The following is a 22,752-nucleotide window of genomic DNA, read 5'->3' on the forward strand; positions in this document are numbered from 1 at the left end:
GAAGGAAGGGATTGGAGACAGGAAGTATCAAAATAACACTACTAATTGAATCTTGTCTCTGCCTTTCTTAAAGCATGTCTCTTTTGAGTCAGCAACCTTTCCTTTCTTTGGTACTTACTTGCCTTAAGGGACAGGATGAGCAGCGAGAAGGGCTTCTAACATCTCTGCAAAATCAAGTTAATCAGGTAAAAATAAGCAGATAATTCTATGCTCTGCATCTGATGAAAATCAGTTCTACTAATGGGCCCAGGCAGATGGGAAACCACATTTTAAAAGTACCCCATGCTAGTTTCAGGAAAATAAATGAAGAGAGATAATGGAAGCTTCATGTATCATATAGAACTTTTAAAAAACTATTTTTCAAACTAATTTTGGAAACAAATTTGTTATAAAACCGTTTTTAATATCAAAGACATTCAAGGTGGTGCACAATAAAAATCAAAACCGTATCAAAATTAAAACAATTTTAAACACAGTAGAACAATAAAACACTAGTTGCATTGTTCTTTAGATCCCGGCTTACAACTGCAGTTTTAAATTATTTCCACTGTTGAGGATTGTAAGGTTTTATTACAATCCTTATAAATAATTTATTGATTAGGTATAAAATGAGATAGCACCTAAGATTGCTATTACTTGATCCTTGGTCTCGGTGCTTAGTACTTACGTTGCTGATTCAACCCGTGAGCCACTTCCTTTTGATATAGACCCATGCCACTTTAGTAATGGCTACAAGGAAGATCTAAAGAGACTGAGTAAATGGCTGTTTTTTCCAGTCAGTCTCTGGGAAGGAATCCCACTGTTTGAACATAAAAAGCTGACTTGTACTGAGTCAGATTATTGGTCCATCCAGCTCAGTATTGTCTACAATGACTGGTAGCAACTTTCCAGTTTTTCCTAGTCCTACTAGGCTTGTAGGAATTGAACCTGGGACCCTCTGCATGCAAAGCATGTGCTCTGTCACTGAGCTGTGATAGAGCAGTGAGCCCCTCCCTTTGTTTGCTCAGGTCGTTTAGTTCTTCCGTTTAAATGTTAACCAAAACACCATGGGAAAGTAACTGCTGTGCCACTGTGGTTACATATGAATTAGCACAGCATCCAATATGTTACGGCAAGATATACCAACAGTAGTAACAACTTGTATCCATGTAGCAACTTGCTTTAGATCCAGTTCCCAACTACTCCATTATCTGACGCTTTTCTCCATTTCTGCTTTGGCTGCCTTTAATCCTTCCTCCTTTCCCCCACAATTCTTCTAGGCTTTCATCAGGATCTGATATCGTTTTCTTAATTTACCATCCTTGCAAGCTAATCTTTTCAAAGTATTACTACCCACCAAGAGAAGTGCTGTCTGTAGGGTGATGCAAAGGCCTAAGACTGCAGAAGCACCCCTTTATCAGAAGGAAATGTTTGTTTGCACAATAGAAAGTGATCATTTTTCACAGGCAACAATGGGAAGCCCATGCATGTGTGGAGTTCTGAATTACATCCTCAGAATATAGAACTTGCAAAGAATTTTTCTTTTTAACTGAAAATTCAAAACTAAACAATTCTTTATCTTTGAACAATAGAACTTATTACCATCATAGTAAGAAAAAAATTGAAAGTATCATACATATATGTAGATATAGATACAAATTTTATATATATGTGTGTGTGTGTGTATCTATATCTATCTATCTATCTATATCTCACAATCATATTTTTATACCATCTAATATATACATCTCTGGGCGGTGTTATGAAGTCAGCAAGATAAGCTTATATTATAAAAGTCAGCAAGATAAGCTGAAGGATATCAAATCAAGTAATCCAGGGATGTAACAATGATCAAAATTGTGAGGAGTTTTCCAAAGTAGTGAACAAATGAGATGTTCTGTATCATGAAGTGCTGAGCAGGAACATGTAATGCTAAGGTTTAACATGAACACATTTGTGTTGATTGCGTTTTTGTTCCTAGATATTAAGCAACTGGAGGGAAGAACGATATCAGGATGATGTTAGAGCTAGACAAATGATGCATGAAGCCTTGCAACTTCGCCTTAATTTGGTAAGAATATACTTCAATTAGATTGCTGACCCATCTTTGGAAAACCTTAGTTTAGAGGTGGCCAAAGGGCATTTCAGTTCCCAAAAAGTGATTAGCACAGCATAAAAAGATAATATTTGGAGTCAGCAAGGCAGTTTAAAATTGGGAAGTGCTAAATTAAAATAGAACTACTGCCTGTAGCCTGACATTAAGTTTCACCCCAGGAAGGCGACAGGATATTGTCAGATTTCTCAATAAAGCCAAGTATTATAGACTTCAGAGTTCAGAATTAATAACTTTTCTAAACATGAATCTCACAGCCTCACTTCAGTTATTTAACATGCTAGTTATTTATTTAGGATATTTATAAGCTGCTTCAGCAAGAACAACAAGGTTCTCAAAGGGGTTTACATAACAAAAGAAATGAGAGGATTGGTGTGCTTTCCCAAAAGGGCTCTCAGTCTAAAGAGAAACATAAGGGAGACACCAAAAGTAATCTTTAAGAGGAATGCTGTGCTGAGATGAACAGAGACAATTGATTCAACTCCTGCTAAATATAAGGAAGCCACCATTTAAAATGTTTTTTTTGAGATAGTGGAGGTATATAGGGCTATAGTACCACCTTGGGGTACATTTTTATGAAAGGCAGATACATAGTATTTAGTAGCAAGAGTTTGTTTGTTTGCTTTTACCAACCTGTCTCTTGCCTGCAAATGGAAGCCCACTGGCAGACTATGTCTGTCTGTCTATCTGATATATTAAGCGGAAGATGGATGAAATCTTAGCATTGGTCCCAGTTTCAGTTCACCTTTACAGCATTGCAAAAATGTATGGCTTTTTTCCATCCTGTAAGCAAAGATTCTGGTTCGTGGACTGGTTTTCTGTTAGCTTAACTGCTGCAGCCTTCTCCACTAGGGTCTTCCATTGCCTCACTTCTAACCTGACCATTCCCTGATCCAGCACAAGCTCCTCTTTATTTTAATTTTACTCTTCTAGTCCTCCCTCGCCAAATGAAATTCAAGGCATACATGGGGTTCCCAGGTGATCTCCCATCCAGGTAGACAAAGCCCAAACCCAGATCTGCTTAGCTTCAGCAAGGTGGCCTGCATCAGGTGCCCTCATGCCATACCCTGGACCCTTTAAGTGGATCTGTACTTTCAAAGCCTTCTGTGGTCTTGCCCCCACATAACTCTCCTAAGAATCCCAATTTCCAACTCTGCTGTCCATCCAAAGGTTTTCCTACTCTTTCCAAGAACTCTGCTCTTTCTTACTTGCTGCCCCTTAGATTTGGAAGTCTATCAGAATACCTGTATGATGCCACACCTCTTACATCTTTCCTTCAAATTCCTCCTCCAAAGCACACCACCTCTGTGAGCCTTTGGTTCAGCCCCCTAGTCCCCACATCCTATTTTAAAGTAAGTCTAAAGATATGTAGCTGAAATAAATGCTTCTATTTATTTCTGTTTCTATTTTGCTTCCCTTTCTCTGTTGTTTCTGAATTTTTTTCTGTAAGCTCCTTGGGGCAGGGATCTATCCTCTTCATCTGTTACATACAGTGTCATCTGTGTTGATGGTACTATATAAATAACAACATTTGCAGTTGAAGTATTAGTCCCGAGTTGTGTATTAATAATAAAGAACCATAAAATAATTCTGCAAAGAGGGAAAGTAATTATTAGAAGCATTGTCGCCCCTCTCCAACCGAGGGTTTCCCAATTGTAGATTTGAGTATCCGCGACTGAGAAATTGTCACTGGTCTCACCAACCGCAACCTGAGTATCCACAGTTTGGTGATTTTTTTTAATTTTGTGGGGTTTACAGGGTTCAGGGGGGCCATTTCCGGGGGTCAGGGGTGCTTTTCAGGGGTCAGGGCAATTTCTTTCTGTTTCTACATTGTTTTTCATCCCTTTGGTGACCATGATTCCCCTAATCCCCTGTTTCAAATGCTTTTCTATTGCTCATCTACCACGAATTTGCCAACCGCAAGGTTTTCCAGAAACGGAACCCTCGCAGTTGGTGAGGGACAACTGTATTTAAGATTTGGTATGTAATACATACTTCTTTATACAGAATAGTTATAACTGAATAGTTTTAACAGAAATAGAATAAACCTGATACAGATTCTGACTCTCTGGCAAATACTGCAAAGAACACTAGAAATTAACACTATCCTGTCTTAATTTGCTAAATGATAATTGAATCACACAGTATGTTAAACCTGTGATTTTGACAGATGTGCTTGAATTTTGCAACTTATTTATTTAACTCATTTATATACCGCCCAAACTTTTGTCTCTGGGCGGTTAACATAAAACAATTAAAACACATATAAAAAGTTAAAACAATTCAACAATTTAAAATCAATCACCGAGAAGGCCTGTCTTTGTGTAGCCACCAGACAAGTGGCGGTAACGGGAGACAGACCTCCTCAAATGACCTCAATGGGCGGTGGGGCTCATAGTGAAGAAGACGCTCTCTTAAATACCCAGGCCTAAGCCATTTAGGGCTTTATAAGTTATAACTAGCACTTTGTATTTTGCCCAGAAACCTATTGGCAGCCAGTGTAGGTCCATCAGCAAAGGAGTAATGTGATCTCTCCAAGATGATCCAGTGACCGACTTAAATAGCAACTTTTTGTGTGAGGGCTAACTCTGGTTCGATGGGATGAGTTGAGCGGAGCTTTGACCATTTGCCCCTGCCATGGCCCTAATCCAGATAAATGCCCCCCCCCCGCCCCCAGTTGCTTTACCCTGGAAGGAAAAATCCTTTTCGAGCCTATGTCTCTCTGCACCTGAAGCCCAGTTCAAAGACAAGGTCTTACTGCATCTTATTACAGTATCCCACAGACTGCCTTTGCCTGGGCTCTTTGTGTGGATCTGTTATTGCTGCTGCCCACAGTTGCTTCTGTGCTGGGGTCTGATAAATGGGGATCTTGGTCTCTATGCATGCTCAATACATAGTTTCAGCCCTATAAAGTTATCACTAGGGAATTTACTAGGAATGTATATAATTAGATAGTAAACGCTAATAAAGAATAGCACAACACATTCAGTCTATCTTATTTATCTCTGCTTTTTGTTTCTTTGTTCTGGTTCATATTCCAGGTGGGTGGAATGTTTGACACTGTGCAGAGAAGTACGCAGTGGACTACGGACTGGGCACTTTTGCTCCTTCAAATAATAACATCAGGAACAGTTGATATGCAGACCAACAAGTAGGTCTCCGCCATTGATGAATTATGTATAATTAATTAATACTTAATTAATTAATAATTAATTAATAGAGTATTTATACTCTAATATTTTGAACAGAAGCATACTATTATGTCCATGACCAAAGTTATCCCTGAGTGTGCAGAATTGTGACTGAAATATTTTGACTGCCTGATATTGCACAATTCAGCATGGTCTGTTGTGAGCTGCCGTGCCACTAAGGATGTCTAAAACAACTCTGCTGAACAGGGCTTGTCCACCATTGCTTAAAATTGCACAATCGCACTTCCGTGGCACTGTGACCATTGAAAATAATGGCTGTAACTCTGCAGAAGTGCACTTGCACAATTTTTAGTAGGAGCAGCAAATGAGCCCTTTCCCTCAACACTACAGATGTTGCTTTAGATACAGCCATGCAGGCAGTTCAGAACTGGCCATGTTGTGTTGCGTTGCACAACACATCAGCCACTGTGTTTATGTTACCATATTTATTTATTTATTTATTTTTAAAGGCATTTTCAAAACTTTGACATAAATAAATAGTCAGGCACCCTGGATAGAGGGTGTTCAGGCTTCCTAAAACACAGCCAAGGAAACAAACATGGGGTGACGGGTATCAGCTCAGTTTTGTCCCCAACTGGAGCAAAAGGAAAGGAAAAGGACTATGCAGAGACTCAGAACCCACAGAAAGTATCACAACAAAGCAAAACAGCTAGTGTGGAAGGGTTAACATTTCACCTGTCATGTCATTTGAGAGACTCACACAAACCAGGTAGCAAATGAGATCAGAAAGTATCTTGCATCTGCCTTCCCATGGAGGCCTGCCTTATACTTTGTGATGCTATGGTCATGGATAATATGACACTCCAGAGAGGACTATTAAACATTTGGCTAAATGGAAGAACCCATATTGCTCTTCAGGATGTAACTTGAATCTTAATTTTTCTTAAACCCTCTTAGTGAATTATTCACGACGGTACTTGACATGCTGAGTGTTTTGATCAATGGAACCTTAGCTTCTGACCTATCAAATGCATCCCAAGTGGGATCTGAAGAGAACAAAAGAGCATACATGAATTTGGTAAAAAAGCTGAAAGTAAGTTTCTAATCAGACTTCTGAAACCTGCTTCTGTTAAATTAAATTCTGAATCTAACTTCTATTTTATTCAGTTTTGTTGTGAAGTAGTAGTGAAAAAGATTTTTATAGAAATAAAGAAATGAGGTGAAATATGCACTAATAGTAGGGGGGAAAAATTAGGACACAAAGACGCAATGCAGAAGTGATGTGCTGATCTTTTAAAAGTTCAGGAACAAGGTCTCTCAGGAAGATGAAGGATGCATCAGCAGACTACAAACCAAAGCTCACTCCTAATCTCTTAATTTTAGTTGGCACATGAGCAGTGTTGCATCTGCACAGGGCCAAGATGTCTAGAATAATGCATAGGTATCCATAAGTGCCTTTGATTCCATGCCTGAAAAGACCACTCCGATCTATGAATGCAATCATGTGCAAAAATAAGCTTCCACATGTGGGTCTGCTATATTATGTATGTAGAAGCATTCAGCAGGCGATTATTTATTATTGATTGATTGATTGATTGAGTGATTTGATTTTTATACCGCCCTTCCAAAAATGGCTCAGGGTGGTTTACACAGAGAAATAATACATAAATAAGATGGCTCCCTGTCCCCAAAGGGCTCACAATCTAAAAAGAAACTTAAGATAGACACCAGCAACAGTCACTGGAGGTCCTGTGCTGGGGGTGGAGAGGGCCAGTTACTCTCCCCCTGCTAAATAAAGAGAATCTCCACGTTAAAAGGTGCCTCTTTGCCAAGTTAGCAGGGGTGTATGCTAATGAACATTTAATGAGGGGTTACCTCTTGGCATTTCAGTATAGGAGTATATGCCAATGAGTAAGTACTGTTGATGCAGTTATTCTTCTGTTCATAGGCTTGGGCCAATGAGTTAGGACCAACATGCTGAAATTATATTTGCTAATACTTTAGGCTTCTAGATCAGCATTTAATGCACATTTCTGTAGGGTGTGTGGTTATCTGTGGTGTTCCTGCAAAAGGGGGAAAAGCTTATAAAGCACTTTTAAGGTGCTGAAAGTCTTGAGTAAAATTAGTAAAAGGACAAGGAAATGATTCATCTGAAACTTTTTCCGGTTTAGAATTGTGAAATGCTTTTTATATGTGAACTTCTTTTTTTTCCCTTGTAGAAAGAATTAGGAGACAAGTGTTCAGAAAGTATTGACAAAGTTCGTCAACTTCTGCCCTTGCCCAAACAGATGTGTGACATTATTGCTTGTGAACCGATGGGGTCACTGATTGATACCAAGGGAAACAAAATTGCTGGATTTGACTCCATAGATAAGAAACAGGCAAGAATAAGCCTTTACCTTAATACATTAGATATGTACCAACATTCTTATGCATATGGCAGTCAGAAGATGACCAGTTCCATTCCAGCCATTTAGTTCAGAAGCCAACCATCATGGCAGGGAACACTTTATCTAATATGTAACTATATAACAAACCTGTTATTGTTCCTAACTTGTACCCTGTTGTGCAAATCAAAGAAACAACTATCTGGCCATTCCTAAACCAAAGTACATTAAAAATGATCATTCCCTTATTAATAAAATCGCTAGGATAAGCAGGTTATCTTGGATTTAGAGGAGTGACTGCTTCTAATATCTACATGTGGGATCTGTTGCCATGTGGCGAGTGTTTTGTGTACAGAGGTTCAGTGTATGGAATGAGCAATATTTGCCACACCTCAGCAAAATTCTCTCTTTGAATGTATGCATTGATGTGGTAAAACTTTTCTCAAGATTTAAGTGAATTAATACATGTAAATAGCTATCCATAAGCAACCAGGTTAAGCTACCAGGAGTGATTTAACAGAGCCTGGCTCTGTCACATGACCACTTTAACTGATCCAAAGATGCCCAGATAATCCTTGTTAAATACAGGGCATGTTGTCAGTTACTGGCAAGTAAGGTAGTAGTTTTGAAGCTGTCCTTTAGAAGAGCAGATGACAGATGCTGTTGTAGTGTTTGAGTCTTAACTAGAACCTAATCATATTAAACATTTATTTTACTTTGTAAACATTGTGAGCTGTTAACATGATTTGGGTTTGATTTTAAGGTAGGAGAGATGTGCAATATATGTTGATGTGTGATATAGCCTCCTAAATAATTTTCTAGTAAGCAGCATTTCCTACAGCATTGTGACATTTCACTTTTCAACTCTGGAATATTGACAAGGGAGTCCTTCAGGATTGTGGGGATTAGCTATAAGCAATGTATGGGGAATTCAGTAGGAAGTATATTTATTTAATTTTACTTACTAAAGTAGATAACTATGGGGCCATTCACATGATCTACTGGGAGGGGGGAGGCTCCTCAAACCTTGCCTCCCCCTCCCCCAGACAATCATCTTTTGGTTGGTGGGAACACAGAGTGTGCTCCCACATGATCAGTTCTGTTCTGTGCAGCACAGAGCAGAATACATTACTCTGTGGGCAACAGTTCCCGGCCTCCAGGAATCCCACAGTCCACCGAATGCCATGCACTGGGGGATTCCCCTGGGGGATGGACAATCTAGGTGCCCATCTCTGTGTCAGCCTGAGCTGCAAGGAGCTTACACTGACACACGATCCCTGGCAGCCAGGTTAAGGGTGCTAAGAGCTGGGCTTTAGCGCAGCGTTTGGCACCAAGTCACTGCCGGGATCTGTGTGGATCACAGCAGTTCTCATGGGCAGCCAAGCTCAGGCTTGGCTGCTCATGAGAACAGCCTCTATGTGTTATGCTGAGGAGTTATATAGGGTTCTACATCAGTCTTCAGAATGACACATAGAAGCCCTTCTCACGATCAGTGAGAAGGGCTATTCTCATTTGCGGGGAGGAAGCCTGAAAGTGCTTAGCTCCCTCCAGATGATCACAGGATCACCTGCCCAGATGAGCAGCAGCTCTCCTGTGGGCCAACCGCACCTCGTTCGGCCGCTCCAAGGGTCGGGCTCAGGGACTGTGTGGCGCCCCCCCCCGGAGCCCCAATAATGCCACATGATTTTAAAAACCACGAGGGTAAGGGAGTACTCGTTCCCCTAACCTTGTTTAAGAGGATGGCTGTTTAGGTGGGCTTGCCGCCGTGGAGCCACTGAGCTTCGTCCTCGAGCCTGGTGGTTCTCACAAGCGTCCAGGCTGGGCTCCCTTAGCCCATTCTGCATGCTCGTGAGAATAGCCTCACTGTTATCTCCCCTAACTAGTTTTTTAATTCTGGAGCATGTTGGTCAAAAGTCGTTAGGATTTTGGTCTGAACATCAGAAACTAGAGCACAGGGAGTATGGTTCTGGAATGTAAACCTTTTGATCCTTTCTGAAAGTTGTTGAATAGAAATTTGCATGTATTTTTTCAGCTAACACTAATGCTAAATACTACTTTGGACAGCTCATTTCACTGCATGCTACCAGTTACATGAAACAATCTCTTCTCAAGGTTACAGAAGTACATGCTCTAACTGATGACTGCTATATGTTGCATAGTACTAGTGTGTTTTGCTGTATATTGGGAGCCACTGTAGTGTAGTGGTTAGAGTGTCTGAATAGGACTGGGAATACTAAAGATCAAGTTCCTGCTCAACCATTTTCTCTCAGCCCTATCTCTCAGCCTTCACATGCTGGTTGTGAGGATAAAATGAAGCATTTTGTCACCCTGAGCTCATTGAATGAAGGATAAGCGAGAATTATAAACCTAATATAATCTTTATTTATTAGCAGATATTACAGTTTCACACCAAAATATTATTATACCTTGTTCTATAATCTGTTCTTCCCTATACTGATATGCATCCTTCTCCTTGACACCTAAACTGCTTCAGCACCAATAAATGAAATCTTACATAATCTTACATAATTCTTCTTATATGTATTCATGGCAACTCTTTTGATATTTGTGCTGTATTCTTCAATATTATTGTATTGAGCCTTAGGGGATAAGGAAAGGTAATATATGATGGTTTTATCATTGATTTTGAAACAGGGGCTTCAAGTCTCAACTAAGCAGAAAGTGTCCCCATGGGATTTATTTGAGGGCAATAAAAATCCTGCTCCGCTCTCCTGGGCTTGGTTTGGTACTGTCCGCATTGATAGGAAAATAATAAAATATGAGGAGCAACAGCACCTTCTCCTTTATCACACTCATCCTAAACCCAAGCCACGAAGTTACTACCTCGAACCTTTGCCACTTCCTCCTGAAGAAGAGGAGGAGGAGGAAGAACCTACTACCCCTGCATCTCAGGAACCAGAAAGAAAGTCAGCAGAGCTGTCAGATCAGGGAAAGCCTTCTACAGATGATGAGAAGAAGGCAAAAGGCAGAAAAAGAAAGACAAAATCAGCTTCCAGAACTGATGTAAGTTATTGCAATATAAGGCATGACATGGAAAAAGAGGTTACTGTACTGCAAAATTGAAAATGCAACTACACAGAACTTGTGTTGGATCTTGTGAAAGTATGTATCAAAGGATAAAGGTTAAACATGTGGTTTGTGGATGTACCTGACAGGCCAGAACAATTAGAATGTTATGTTCTTTTATAATGCTAGAAAACATGTATGAACTATATGGAACATGCGATTTTTCAAAAATTGTTTAACTTCATTTGGTGTTTAACTTCATTTGGAAAGTAGCACACTCTGAAAATAACACCTTCACAAGGCAGAGGCGGGTGCTGCCCTTCCTTCTGAAGCCAGGTTGCTGTGTACCTTTGACAAGTGAGGAACCATCCTTTGGGTTTCCCAATGGCAGAGTCAGTGGCTCCAGTTTTAATAATTTGCCTCCAGAATCTATTTATGAGCAGGAGTTTTTTTCATTCCTAATACCATCTATATGCAAAATGATAGAGAAATTCCGTATTAGCTCACCTGTGCTTGTAAGAGTGGGGTATTTTGACAGCAGAGATATATGCTAGTTAGTTTCAGGGATGCAATTCCTACTAGTATCTCAGAATGCATAAAACGTGTATTTTACCTTAGAGGCCCCAACAGACTCCCCTCCACTCAAATGCTATGGTTCTCATGGATGTATTTGTACTTAAAGAAAATCAGACCAGGTCGGGCTTAGATTTTCAAAGGTTTATCTGCTTGCTTCTAGGAATGTGTGGACATGGATGGTATTTACCATAGAAAATATCCAGCTTTGCCTTCCTTTCATTCCTTAGTTTCAGAAGATAAAAGGGCTTAAAATCTTACCAAGTCAAGCCCCACTAGGAGTCCTTAGTCTGGACATTTTGTACCCTACTGAGCACCTACAGAATGGAGAAAGGGCTGGCCTGAAAGACAGTTTGCTCACTGCTACCAGGTTGCAGGAGATTGTTGGGTGTCTTCTAGGGTTCAGTTCATGCTGGTTACCAGTACTGTTATGTTGCAAAAGGCCTAGCCAATGCCCATATTAGCTGTGTGCATCTCAAAATATGCTCCTGAATCATCTGCAGTTCACAGGGTTTTCATCAAGATATCATTTGAAAACCACTGATTTGGCTTAGGTTTACAGTCTAATCACTCTCAGGTTAAGCAATTCCTTAGGACAGCTTAACTAATTTCTTCACCATATGAAACTTGAATTTTATGTTATGAGTTCATTCTGTCCACCCAACAGCACATTGATAACGCTGTGATTGAGCATGTCCTGATATATTAGGAGACATGCTATATGTGGTTATAAAGTTAAACCATATGGGATAGCCAAGAAAAGACATCTGCCTTATGGACTCTGTGACTGAATCTATTTTTTTTTTTAAACAGTGTAGTAAACCACAATAGGAACAATAGTAAATTCTTTAATAATTCAGTAGGAAAATTGGCATTATTTATGAGTTAGTAGGGTATGAATGTCAGTGACATTTTGTTTTTCCTGTTTTGCTTAAGGATTACCCACAGAACAGCGTATATAGAGTGCCTCCCAATTATTCACCAGTTTCTTCTCAAATGATACATCATCCTCAGTCAGCTTTGTGGGGCTATAATGTTATGGGACAGCCCCAACAGACTGGCTTCTTTGTCCAGAACCAGCCTCTTCCACCAGGTATGTAAGGGATGTGCAAGAAATGTTATTAGATAAACGCAGTTTTGTCTTTTAGTTCCTTTTCTCTTCTGCTTTCTTTAGAAGGCGGTGCTAGTTTATACTTTTAGGCAAAATTAAGAAAGGGCACAATTGTTTGCGGTGCCTTTATACAGCGTACAGTAAAATACCTGCTCAAATCCCCATTGCTTGACTTTGTTGTTTGAATAAGTCAGTTTTGATCAGAAATAAGGTTTAGATGACTTGGTAGGCATCAGTAGGTATTGGGTTGCTGTGGGCATTGGTGTGGGGAAATCCTTTTTGGTGTCTTTCAGACAGCATCAGTACATTAAAAAGTGTTTCAGTACTCTAGAGGGCAGCAAAGCAAGACCTTAGAATATAAGAGAGACTGACTCGCACTCTGTCAGAAACAGGCAAAATACACTTTGCATTCTTTGTGGATATTATATTCATTACTGGATAATATATTCAATTTCTTCAAAACTGAAGAAATACTTCCTATGCATGTTTTTTTTTTTTTAAAAACCCACTAGGACAATATAATGCAAATAGGTGTATTAATTAAAGTAAATGATACAGAGCGTGTATGCCCACCATTGTTTTCTCAAATCAGTTTGAGGGTTTTTAAAAAACTACTTTTAAAGCAAATGTTCTGTCCTTTCCTTTGTGTCCACATAATGGTTTCCTTTATGTCCACATAAAACTTAGTGTGTATTACATTTTCAAACCTTAGTATTGACAACTATTACCAGACTTGCACCATGAACTTGGTTATTTAGCGCTATTGGTTTTTATTTATTTATTTATTTATTTATTTATTTATTTACATTTTTATATCCTGCTCTTCCTCCAAGGAGCCCAGAGCAGTGTACTACATACTTCAGTTTTGCATTATTATTTAGGGAGGAGTTCAATACTCTCAGATAAATCCATCTCTTTTGGTGTTCTAATAAGGATGGATTTGTCTGAAAGCAAAGAACTCCTCCCTAAGTAAACCAGTACCTCTAAATCACCATTCCCCGTCTTGGGCCATAATGCAGATCCACTTCAAGCCGGTCATAAAACAGAACATTTAAATATCATTGTAAAATTTTATTCATTGATTCATCAACCAGCTAGCAGGAGGTCAGACTAAAGCTGCTTGGACCCTCTGCTTAGCAGCGTCCGACGGATTTTGGACGCTGCTGCACAGAACCTGGCAATACTGTATGTAAAAGTGGGCTTAGAGTCAGAAAGCAGCATAGAGACATAGATATGGCTCGAATGTCCTGAGGGCTTGCATAGCAATGGGTGGATACTTAATGTACTATTTTCTTAGGTGGCTCCAGGTTGGATCCTACAGGGTCTTTTGTCCCAAGCAACACCAAGCAAGTGCTGTCTAATATGCTTCAGAGACGTTCCGGCACCATGATGCAACCACCATCTATTCATGCAGTTGCTTCCCAGCAGCAGTTACTCCAGATGAAACTGTTACAACAGCAGCAGCAGCAACAACAACAGAGGCTACTAAGGCAGCAAGCTCAGGCAAGGGCTTTCCAACAAATGTCTTGTGTTTTTAGAGTGTACCAATTTAATTCCACTTTGACTAATTTAGGATTAGCTAAATTGATCCTAGAGAGACCAAGTTAGGCCTAGTCTAACTGTAGCAGAGACCAAGTTAGGCCTAGTCTACAACGAGCAGCACAATGAGGTGGTCGAGTGAACTTGTGCAGTTTTATTCTGTGTGTGGACATGCCCTTTCTGAATGTTCCATTCTTTGCAAATAATAACTAGCACAGATAAATAATAATAATAATTAATAATTAGAACCTTAAGATCTTCAGAGGCCCTCCTGCGGGTGCCCCTGCCAAACAAGTTGAGGTGGGTGGCTACCAGTAAGAGGGCCTTTTCAGTGGTTGCACACCGTTTATGGAATAGCCTCCCCAGTGAGGTTCACCTGGCGTGGTAAATACCTTTTTGTTCACTCAGGCCTTTTAAATTTTGGCTTTTCAGATTTGATCTGATTTTTAACTAATTCTAAAATGAGTTTTTAAGCTGTATTGTATTATATTTTGTATTTTCTTCTTTTTGTCTGTTATGATTTAATGTGTTATGTGTTTTTATTGTATGTTTTAATCCTCTGCTGTGAGCTGCCCAGAGAACAATTTGTTATGGGGTGGCTAAGAAAGTTATTATTATTATTATTACAGGGAAAGGTGTTCTAGTACAGCTGCTCCCTGCTTGCTAATTTGCAACTTTTAAGGAAACTTGGCATAATTGAGCATTCAAAAATGTAGTTTCTCCACCCATAGTCTGTAGTTGTACATTCCACTGCACCATCTCAAAATTATACCAACACTCACTCCATTGCATGTGTGGACCAAGTTTTAGTTAAAAGTATTAAAAGGTATGTTTAACACAATGCACGTGCACTCATGAGCACTCTGTAGTCTCATCCTGTTGTCTCAGTTTCCTATCCTAATTTTACTGAAAGCTTTACTACACATTTACTGCCTGCTCGCATGTCACAGAGAAATTGTGACATGTTGTTCCTGTATTAAAAAAGGAAAAGTTGGAGCTGGGAAACTACAGCCTGATGAGCCTGATGTCAATACCTGACAAGATCCTAGGACAGATTATTAAGCAGTCTGTGAGTACTTAGAAAATAATGTAATGATGATTAGGCACCTGCGTGGGTTTATCAAGAACAAGTTAGACTAATCTCAACTCCTTACTAGTTTTATAAATCATAGGAATGCTTTGGACATAGGGGCTGACATCCTGACTGAGCATGCACTCACACAATGGGAAGAAGTGTCCCTACTGTGGAGAGTTTTCTGAACTCTACATAGGTGATTGTGACCTGGGCCACGCAGAGGCCAATTGCACAGGTGCAGCGGCCTCCAAAATGGCCGCTGTGCCGGAGGGGGAAGGCCCAAAGGCCAAAGAGCCGGCCAAACGGCTGGTGGCAGCAATAAAGGAAGCTGGTGGGGGGAGGGAGAACCTCCGCGGACCCCCCCCCCACCGCCACCAGCAACAACTCCCCCAACGGGGGTAAGTAAAAAAAAATTTTTAAATTAAAAATAAAAATGCTCGCGAACGGAACGGACTGAACCGGGGTGGGTGGGTGGGGAGGGTCGAGGAGGTGCCGAACCAAACTGGCCCCGGACTCGAACCGGACTGGAACTGGTTAATTAATGGTTCCATATCCTCCTGGAGGAAAGTATCTAGTGGAGGATGCAGATTTCTGTCCTGGTCTGTTCAACACTTTAGTATATTTCTCTTCCCTACCTTAGAAGAGGGAGGAGAGTGGATGTCTATAAAATTGCATGTGACACAAAGCTGGGGGCGGGGAATAGCTGTCATCTTAGAGGACAGAATCAAGATTCAAACCAGTTTGGACAGGCTTGAAAACTGACCCAAGATGAAGTTAATGGGAAACAAATGTAAAATTCTGCATTTCAAATATACAGGTGTAGGATGTGGGAGACTTGGCTTGGCAGCAGTACATGTGAAAGCATCTAGATGTCTTAGCAACTCACAAGTTGAGCAGGAGTCAGCAGTGTGGTGCAGCTGCTAAAAAACCAAATACAATCTTAGGCTGCAACAGACACTTCTTGTGATCTGGACACTAGACACTATATAATGGTTCCGCTCTATCACTTGAGTACTGTATCTAGTTCTGGGCCACATTTTAAGAAAGACATTGATAAACTGGAATGGGTTCAGAAGAGGGTAACAAAGATGTTGAAGGGTCTGGAAGTCAAGTCTTGTGATGAGCAACCAAAAGAGCTGAGAATGTTTTATCTTGCAGAATAGAAGACTAAGGGGAGATAGAATGGCAGCTGAAGGGCTGACTGAAATAGCTGAAGAACTGTCAGACAGAAGGAGCAGACCTGTCCTCTGTTGCTCCTGTAAGCAGAACTAGAACCTATGGGTTTGGAACTGCAGGGAAGCAGATTGAGGCGAGAGATGAGAAAGCATTTCCTGACTGTAAGAGCTCTTCAGATGTGGGATAGTCTGCCGCATGCCGTGGTGGACTTGCCTTGTCTAGAAGTTTCCAAACAGAGGCTAGATAACTGTCTGTCAGGAATGTATAGCAGATTCCTGAACTGAGCCAAGGTCCCTTCCCAACTTTAAAATTTTATTATTCTAGACTGAAATTACTAGTACTTTTAATGGCAGCTTTTTATTTATGAGTAGAGATTTACAGCCATTTTAGTCAAGTTCTAATCTTTGTTGCATGTCTTGGCCTTGACTATCACGATTTGGTTTCACAACTTGTAACTGTTGTTGTTGTTTTTAATTTTTGTTCACACAATCAGACAGGTGTTATTGACTGGTTTGTTTTATCCAGACATCGAGTCCTTCCCAAGGACCTGGTGTCTGGATAAAACATTATTATTATTATTATTATTATTTACATTTTATATCCCGCTCTTCCTCCAAGGAGCCCAGAGCAGTGTACTACTTAACTTAAGTTTCTCCTCACAACAACCCTGTGAGGTAGGTTTTGCTGAGAGAGAAGTGATTGGCCAAGAGTCAACCAGCAAGTATTATGGCTGAGTGGGGATTTGAACTCGGGTCTCCCCGGTCTTAGTCCAGCACTCTAACCACTACACCATGCTGGCTCTTAGAAACATAGGAGTGGACTTGACTGAAGTTGGTACACATAGCATGGTTTGCATCAATAAAATAAAATACGTAGTGTGACAGAAATTTGTAGGCTGCCCCAATGTAAAAGTATGGGTGAAGTAGGCTGGAAATTGTGGCTACAGTTGCTGATTAAAATACATAAAATGATTTTGTCTGTTTTATTTCTAAATTACTTCAATCTGGGTATCAAAGTCTGGAAAAATGTTTTTAAATGCTTCTGAAAAATATCAAGCTCAGATATTTCATTGAAGACAGTCTCTTCAATAAAAGGAAGCCCAGAGGTTGTAGGGAAACTCAGTGGGTCTGGGCTGAGTAAGTTTAATTTCTGTGTGAAGAGGATTTGCATGCTTTTGTGGATCACTATTTATTTCAAGGGACTTTGGCACCAGAAGTAGTTATGGACTGTAGATTTACCACTTCAGTTCTCACGAGCATTTCTCTGTTGTCTGGTTCTTTATCTTCTTCAGACACTTCTAGCTCTGTGCCTTTTGTTCACCTGTTTCAAGAGAAGTCACTTGCTTTCTCTTCATTGAACTATGTAGCCTTCCTTCCTTTAAGCCTCTCTGCAGAACCTATGAATTCAGTAAAGCTGTACTTGAACATACTTTGAACACACCACACTTGTCTATGTTATTTCCATTTTGCCAATTCCTTCATACCCCTTTCCCCCACTCAGCCCTTGTACATTTCATCTGGTTTTAAGCTTTCCAGTCAGAAACCATGTTACTTCCGTGTCTTATACAGCACCTAACTACCTATTGCAGGGGTTTGGTGGGGCACGTTTGCCCACCCCTGACCTATTGGCTCTAACATTTTAAATATGCATGTTTGTTGCATTGGAATGTTCCTTATGCTTCTCTGTATTCTAGAGCTGTACTGTAGTTCCTAGGTTCTCAAACCTGGGACAGAAGCCCCAGGAATTCTACAAGCGACAACCGATAGAAGGAGCTTCTCAGGGTGTAATTAGATGAGGTAGCAGAAAAGCCATGGTTACATCTTCCAATATTCTTTTAAAGGAGTAGATGCAGCTTTAGGATACCCTAATTTGGATGCCTTTTCCATGCACCATTTTTCTTGCCTCCATTGGGTCGAGATAAGGAGTAGTCCTTTTGCCAAAATAATCTTTAATATCAATTCATTTTGATTCAGAGACTCTCACATATAGCAACAGAAAAGTGCAGGGGCATAGCTAGGGGAGAGGGGGCCCGTGTCCACCCCTCTCCGCAGCAGCCCCTCAGAGTGAGGGAGATAATGAAGAGTATAGAGGAAGGTGGAGCTGGGGGGCCCTCAGGATCTGGAGGCCCAGGTTCTTTGAACCCATCCGCTCAATTATAGCTACCCTCCTGGGAACATGACTCATACTAACCAAATGGATGGTTTGCAGGGGAGTTGCCAGAAGGTACTGTAAGTTTTTAGAAGGGTACTACATTCCCAAAGTTTGAGAAACATGACTGTGACTTGTATTAGTTAACTGCATCTTGTTTTCAAGAAACACTTCTCTCCTCCCGCCCCATATGTCTTTTCTGATCTTGGATCTTGTTCGTTGAGCATCTATTAAATCACAGACATAAAATAAAGTACTTTATTTGTTTAGTGACTCACTATATCGTGTGTATTGGGCTCTGTGTCATACTTCTTAATTGTTTAGAAAGGTTTGTGTATTCATTTTATTAATAAAACAAATGTGGTTTTTGCTCCATGGTCATTATTCTCATGAGATCAACCATTTGCTCATTTTGGATATTTTTTTAATGAATGTGCGCATGCTGAATTTAGTGTGATGTGCTTTCCTTCACCCTTGGTAGGTTCAGTCAGCACTGAAATGAGCCATGATTCATGTAATGAAAGAGGGATACAGTGTCATAAGAATAGCTGCCATTTTGCTTGAGAACTATTTGCAATTGTGTGGGTTACCATAGGCTACTTGATAAACAGATGATTCATTTCATGTTTCTAATCACTGTGGCCCATTTGTTGGCATGGGCTTGAGTGGGACTGTGGTATGATGATAGAAACTGTGAGAAATTGAAGGTGGTTAGTTCTCCAGTGTTGCCACAGATCTGACTGCAACAACTATCAGATGCATAGAAACATGCTGTGAAGGTTCAGTTTGACCAGACTGAGGGCCAGCAAGATGAGGCATTTGCTTAGCAGTTATGCGTCTTATATTTTCTTTTATAAATAGCAGCTGGATTAGGATATGGGAAAGGATGCTTTAACTCTTTCCCCGGCAGCTATTTTCAAAAGACCACGTACAGTAAATGTCTTATCTAGCTTGACCCTGAGTGACATTTGCATTCTACAGCTTCCTCAGCAAAGCAGGAAGGGATTATGTTTGTGCCTAGGTGAATGGATGTGCTGCTTGTTGTAAGAGCTGAGTGGAAACATATTAGATTATTTTCAGTGGCAGCATAGAAATTGAGGCTTGAATGAAGCCTGGGCTTCCAAAGGGGGTTCCACTGAAAAAAAGTGAGTATACTCACTGCCAGTTCACAAGTGTGTTGTGGAGCCATTGCCTTGTGTTTAAGGTTCAGTAATGCTCCAGTTACTTCTAAGGGTACTTTTATATTTCTTCTTCTTCTTCCTCTTCCTCCTAACTAGGCAAAGAGGCATCTTTTTAACGTGGTGATTCTCTTTATTTAGCTGGGGGAGAGTAACTGGCCCCATCACAGTACCTACAGTGACTGTTGCTGGCATCTGTCATATTTCTTATTAGATTGTGAGTCCTTTGGGGACAGGGATCCATCTAATTTATTATTATTTCTCTATGTAAACCGCTTTGGAAACATTTTTTTTGTTGAAAAGCAGTATATAAATTGTTGTTTTTGTTCTTTTTCTTCTTCCTCTTCCTCCATACTGCTTCTCAACAAAAGTTCTCAAAGCAGTTTACATTTAAAAACAAATAATAAATAAGAGGTCCCCTGTCCAAAAAAGGCTCACAGTCTAAAAGAAACATAAGGGAGACACCAGAAATAGCCACTGGAAGGATGCTGTGCTGGGGTTGGATAGGGCCGGTTATTCTCCCTCTGCTGAATATAAGAGAATCACCACTTCAAAAGGTGCCACTTGATTCAGTTAGCAGAGGAACAAGTTAGCAGGGGAACAAGCAGCAACTTGGCCATGTCTGTGGAGCAAGTGTAAGGGCAAAAGGCAGGAATAATAAGCACAATAGGACTCTTATTCTCACCCGCCCCCCAAGCCTGCTTCATCATTCAATGTGATCATGCCAGACAGGTTTATAAACCTGCCAACTCTGCTTTGAGTTGGAGCTGTGATATGGTACATACCACTTGCTGCTTAAGCATCCCAAGGAAAAAAATCACAATTGGAAGTATCCTATACTCAGTATAAAGGATCATGGAAATTGTCCTGTTTGTTCAGGATATGAAGTAGTGCCTCTGAGTTGAACAAACACAATTTATGCTACACTCTTTAATCCACAAATCATACCAGTTGTCAATCTCTTGCAGGAAAAATATTGCAATGTTCCCTGATCATATTTTAAATTTTAGCTTCCTGAACTGTTCAGGCCTGTATCTGCAAATAGTATCTGCAAATAGTAACATTTCACTTTAGAATAAGCAATCTGCTTTTATTTGTTGATTGTTTTTCCAGGGTCAGCCAATTGACCAGGCTGCCATTTTTGCTCAGCAAGTTCGTCCACCTTCTCAGCTTCCACAGTATCCAGGAATACAACAGGTACAGAGTTATTCTTAAGGACTGGGTCATACGGGATTGGGTGAGAGTGGAGATTTGACCTGTGCTTTACACTGGGATCTAGTTTAATTTATTTACTTATTTACTTACATACATACATATATACATTTATATTCCCTCCTCCCTCTAAGGAGCCCAGAGCAGTGTAGATGGTTATGTTTGCAGACTCAGAAGAGAGATTTGAAAGTATAGTCTTGCATAAGCCAAATTCTGGCTATTATCCTGAATTCTAAAATGCAAGACAGAAAAATTCTAAAATGCAAGACAGAAAAATTCTAAAATGCAAGACAGAAAAACTTTAGTCAATAAAGTTTAGTTCACAACTGATGGAAACCTTCATTCATATTCTTGGGAAAGGCTGTTTAGACAGTTAAATAGCTGAATAAACTATCTAATAAACAGATAATAATAAACACATAATAAACTACTTCTAATAAACTATCTCTAAATACTGTAAACAGCCAACAAAAACAGTATGAAGATAGAAAGTCAGCAGGGGAAGGGGCACTTCCCAGTGTATTGCACAGAGTGCCACATGTATGACTATCTGGCCCATGGGCAGAAGTCATGGGTGTGTGCTCAGTGCAAGGAGCTCCTGGCTCTCAGGGAACAAATTTGTTCCCTTGAGACCAAGGTGGTAGATCTGGAGAAGCTCAGAGAGACAGAGAGGCTTGTGGACAAGACCTTCAGGGATGTGATAGAGGCATCTCACTCCAGGGCTGGTAGCTCCTGTGCTGTCAGGGAGAATGAAGGTCTTGGACAAGGAGGATGACAGTCAGAGGAAGAGGGAAATGCTCCTTTGGAAGGGACCCCTTCCATGGATGATGAGCCCATATCCTCTCGCACAGGGGATACTCCTCTGGAGGGTAGGAGCCTCCTTGTAGTGGGTGATTCAATCATTAGAGGTATAGAGAGATGGTTTATGACCCACGTGTGAACCACACGGTGACTTGCCTGTCTGGTGCGAAGGTTGCGGACATCACACAGCATCTAGATAGGCTCTTAGGCAGTGCTGGGGAGGAGACAGCTATCGTGGTGCATGTCAGCACCAACAGTGTGGGGAAGTGTAGTTGGGAGGTCTTGGAAGCCAAATTTAGGTTGATAGGTAGTGTATTGAATTCCAGGACCCCCAAGGTAGCATTCTCAGAAATGCTACCTGTTCCACGCAGAGGTACAGTGAGACAGGCAGAGCTGAGGGGTTTCAATGAGTGGATGAGACGTTGGTGCCGGGAGGAGGGGTTTAGATTTGGTAGGCACTGGGATACATTTTGGGGAAAGCAAGGCCTGTGCAAAAGGGATGGGCTGCACTTGAACCAAGATGGAACCAGACTGCTGGCGCTTAAAATCAAAAAGGTTGCAGAGCAGCTTTTAAAATAACGCCTGGGGAACAGCCGACGGAGCTGGGCAGTATCCCGTTCGGCAAAAGCCAATAAAGTGCGAGAGGGCAAAGGATTCAGATAAAACAGAAGGGGACAGAGCAGAACCGCATAAAGAGCAGACAGGAGCCTGTGCCAGCTGGTCAAAGAGTCAAAAGAAAGATAGCATACAGGTGAAACTCGGAAAATTAGAATATCGTGCAAAAGTCCATTAATTTCAGTAATGCAAATTAAAAGGTGAAACTGATATATGAGACTGACGCATTACATGCAAAGCGAGATAAGTCAAGCTTTAATTTGTTATAATTGTGATGATCATGGCGTACAGCTCATGAAAACCCCAAATCCACAATCCCAGAAAATTAGAATATTACATGGAACCAAGAAGACAAGGATTGTAGAATAGAACAATATCGGAACTCTGAAAAGTATACAGTGTACTGTGCTTGATTGGCGAGCAAACTCGCCTGACCTGACCCCATAGAGAATCTATGGGGCATTGCCAAGAGAAGGATGAGAGACATGAGACCAAACAATGCAGAAGAGCTGAAGGCCGCTAATGAAGCATCCTGGTCTTCCATAACACCTCATCAGTGCCACAGGCTGATAGCATCCATGCCATGCCGCATTGAGGCAGTAACTGCTGCAAAAGGGGCCCAAACCAAGTTCTGAATACATATGCATGCTTATACTTTTCAGAGGT

The 22,752-nt window shown here is 40.7% G+C and overlaps 1 protein-coding gene across 8 annotated transcripts in view; it reads left to right on the forward strand.

Annotated features, from left to right (window-relative positions):
• Nucleotides 1-22,752, forward strand: part of MED12L (mediator complex subunit 12L) — a 324,835-nt gene that overhangs the window by 262,803 nt on the left and 39,280 nt on the right. For 7 of the 8 annotated variants that reach the window (XM_053305817.1, XM_053305821.1, XM_053305823.1 and 4 more), the window contains 10 exons: nt 74-185; nt 1,961-2,050; nt 5,134-5,243; nt 6,202-6,337; nt 7,464-7,625; nt 10,287-10,655; nt 12,168-12,324; nt 13,640-13,845; nt 14,867-14,950; nt 20,572-20,655. In XM_053305817.1, coding sequence (XP_053161792.1) covers nt 74-185; nt 1,961-2,050; nt 5,134-5,243; nt 6,202-6,337; nt 7,464-7,625; nt 10,287-10,655; nt 12,168-12,324; nt 13,640-13,845; nt 14,867-14,950; nt 20,572-20,655 — 1,510 coding nt within the window. The remainder of the gene's footprint in view (nt 1-73; nt 186-1,960; nt 2,051-5,133; nt 5,244-6,201; nt 6,338-7,463; nt 7,626-10,286; nt 10,656-12,167; nt 12,325-13,639; nt 13,846-14,866; nt 14,951-20,571; nt 20,656-22,752) is intronic. The other variant, XM_053305822.1, reaches the window with a different exon arrangement.

The sequence above is a fragment of the Hemicordylus capensis genome, chromosome 3 (genome assembly GCF_027244095.1).
Source record: "Hemicordylus capensis ecotype Gifberg chromosome 3, rHemCap1.1.pri, whole genome shotgun sequence".
Lineage (NCBI taxonomy): Eukaryota > Metazoa > Chordata > Lepidosauria > Squamata > Cordylidae > Hemicordylus > Hemicordylus capensis.